This window comes from Chaetodon auriga, chromosome 3 (assembly GCF_051107435.1).
Source record: "Chaetodon auriga isolate fChaAug3 chromosome 3, fChaAug3.hap1, whole genome shotgun sequence".
Classification (NCBI taxonomy): domain Eukaryota; kingdom Metazoa; phylum Chordata; class Actinopteri; order Chaetodontiformes; family Chaetodontidae; genus Chaetodon; species Chaetodon auriga.
The window spans coordinates 29647963-29650462 of record NC_135076.1 but is presented as its reverse complement, the minus strand read 5'-3'; the positions used below and the strand labels follow the sequence as shown (position 1 = coordinate 29650462).

The following is a 2500-nucleotide window of genomic DNA, read 5'->3' as shown; positions in this document are numbered from 1 at the left end:
TTGGCACAGACGTGGTGTGTTTTTGCCAAACGACAGGAAATGTCACTAAACCCTGAAGTCAAATATAATCCAAACACAACGACTCACTTCTCACAGATTATGATTCACTTCTTTAGATTCTGGAGTAAATATTAGATAAATAATTAAAATATTGATTTATTCTCTTTGCTCCTTTGTGGCAGAGGCGTACTGGCCTGCAGGAAAACATCTCAGCAAACAGCACACAAAGATTTATGCAGCTCAAAGTGAAGAATAACGATAACATGATATCATTTCAGTGTGTGTGTGTGAGTGTGTGCGCACTCACTGGGCGAGGTGGGTGAGTTGCCTCCCCCCTCGGTGGAGGAGGTGGAGGGCGGCTTGGCGTCGACGGGCAGTGGGACGGGACGTGCCATCGGGGGAGGCGGAGGGGGAGGCAGCATGGGCGTCGGCAGGAAAGGATTGTGGACCTTTCCCTGGGAGCTACCATTAGGCTGGGGGGGGGCAGTTAAAGAGCATTCAACACACACACACACACACACACACACACACACACACACACACACACACACACACACAACATCAACAGGTCGGTCAGGTAAACTGTTACAGCTCAACTCTGCTGCCCTCTGAGTGTGTGACAGTGTGTGTGTGTGTGTGCGTGTGTGTGTGTGTGTGTGTGTGTGTGAGAGAGAGAGACAGTGTGTGTGTGTGTGTGTGTGTGTGTGTGTGTGCGCGTGTGTGTGTGTGTGTGTGTGTGTGTGTGTGTGAGAGAGAGAGAGACAGTGTGTGTGTGTGTGTGTGTGTGTGTGTGTGTGTGTGTGACAGTGTGTGTGTGTGCGTGTGTGTGTGTGTGTGTGTGAGAGACAGTGTGTGTGCGTGTGTGTGTGTGTGTGTGTGTGTGTGTGTGTGTGTGTGTGCGCGTGTGTCAGCAGTTTTCCTGGCTGGTCATAAAGAATTCTGCTGCTGCTCGCATTTTATCCTGCTAATCTATAAGCATAATAGCGAGTACCTCGCCTCACCTCCCTGCCTCGCTCCGCCTGCACACACTCCTCACACGCCGGAACACACGGCGCCTTGATTCACACGCGTGTTCACATGTGTGTGTGAGTGCTGCTTCAGTGTCTGATGTGAGAAACCTGAAGACTGTGGCACAAGGACACCTGGTGTGATGACTGAGGGCGCTCAGGTGCGTCTCAGCTCAGGTCACGTTGTTCAGTAATGAGTCGGTAACAAACAAAAACAGGCGGAAAACCATGATGAGTGAAATGAAAAGTGTGAAGCCTGTTTGATGAAGGAATTCACTGGTGATGACGAAGTGAGGCGGAGCAGGAAGTGAACAAACTGTCACTCTCACCTGGTCAGGTGAAACAAAGTCTGTACGGACACTAAAGAGCAACATGTGACCTCTGACGCACCAGAGACAAACTGCACCGACTCAGTTTGATTCAGAAATGAAAGATTCCACCGAGGTCACGACAGACAGGAGAGACAGAGCGGACCGTCAGACACCAGCCTCAGTCTGCAGCGTGGACACGAGCGGACAGACGTCTTCACCTGGACGTCTTCACCTGGACGTCTTCACCCGGACATCCGCTGAAACGTGTTGCTTTGAGGAAGAAGACTCTTCCAGTGAGTCAGCGAGTGTCGTCAAGAGAGAAGAACAATAAAGTTTCTGTTCCAAGCATCGTATCAAATCAAACCGTCGGACTGTAAGCGAACCGGATCGAGTCAGATTCACCTAAAACACACCAACGTTTCCGCCTGACGGACGTCACCTGTTCACGAGGAGGCGTGTGCTCGTCACGTTTCATCATCGGAGGAACCGACGCCACGAAAGAGTCTGTTCTGCTCCGCCTGACGTTTCACCACAGGTGCGTGCGTGAGTCGGCGTCAGACGAGGTTTATCTGCATGCTCGCCGAGGGAGCCATCACTGCCACCTAGTGGTGAAAAGTAACTAAGTACAATAACTCAAGTACTCCATTGAAGTACAAATTTGAAGTATCAGTCTTGAGTCTTTCTACTTCAACTCTACATCCAAGATTTATCTTACAGAACAGCTGAAAACGAGCTCCAACAGCAATCTGAGAGAGAGCAGAGAGACGAGGACACAGTCACAGGGGACACTCACTGCTTCTACCTTCAGACTTGAAAAACATGTTTCTGTTTACATACTTTGACTCAACATTTTCATGCCAGATTTGTACTTGTAACAGAGTATTTTTACAGTGTAGTGTGTGTACTTCTGAAGTTTCATTCTGTCTAGAAATCCTCCACTCGTCATGTTTCAGGACACACTGTTGTTTTTATGAAGACTTTCCTGCGTGTTTTTACTACGTCTGCAAAAAAAAAAAAACAGACTGCTCGTGTGTGTGTGTGTGTGTGTGTGTGTGTGTGTGTGTGTGTGTGTGTGTGTGTGTGTGTGTGTGTGTGTGTGGTAGGAGTGGTGGAGGGTGTATTGATTCAGTGTCTAGACGCAGATATATCAACTATCTCACTGCAGACAGAAGGCCACACACA

At 49.0% G+C, this 2500-nt stretch overlaps 1 protein-coding gene across 6 annotated transcripts in view; it reads right to left on the bottom strand.

The window, feature by feature from the left end:
- The window catches only part of LOC143318455 (nuclear factor 1 A-type-like), a 35284-nt gene that overhangs the window by 15692 nt on the left and 17092 nt on the right, over positions 1-2500 (bottom strand). For all 6 annotated transcript variants that reach the window (XM_076726806.1, XM_076726807.1, XM_076726809.1 and 3 more), the window contains one exon: positions 308-473. In XM_076726806.1, coding sequence (XP_076582921.1) covers positions 308-473 — 166 coding nt within the window. The remainder of the gene's footprint in view (positions 1-307; positions 474-2500) is intronic.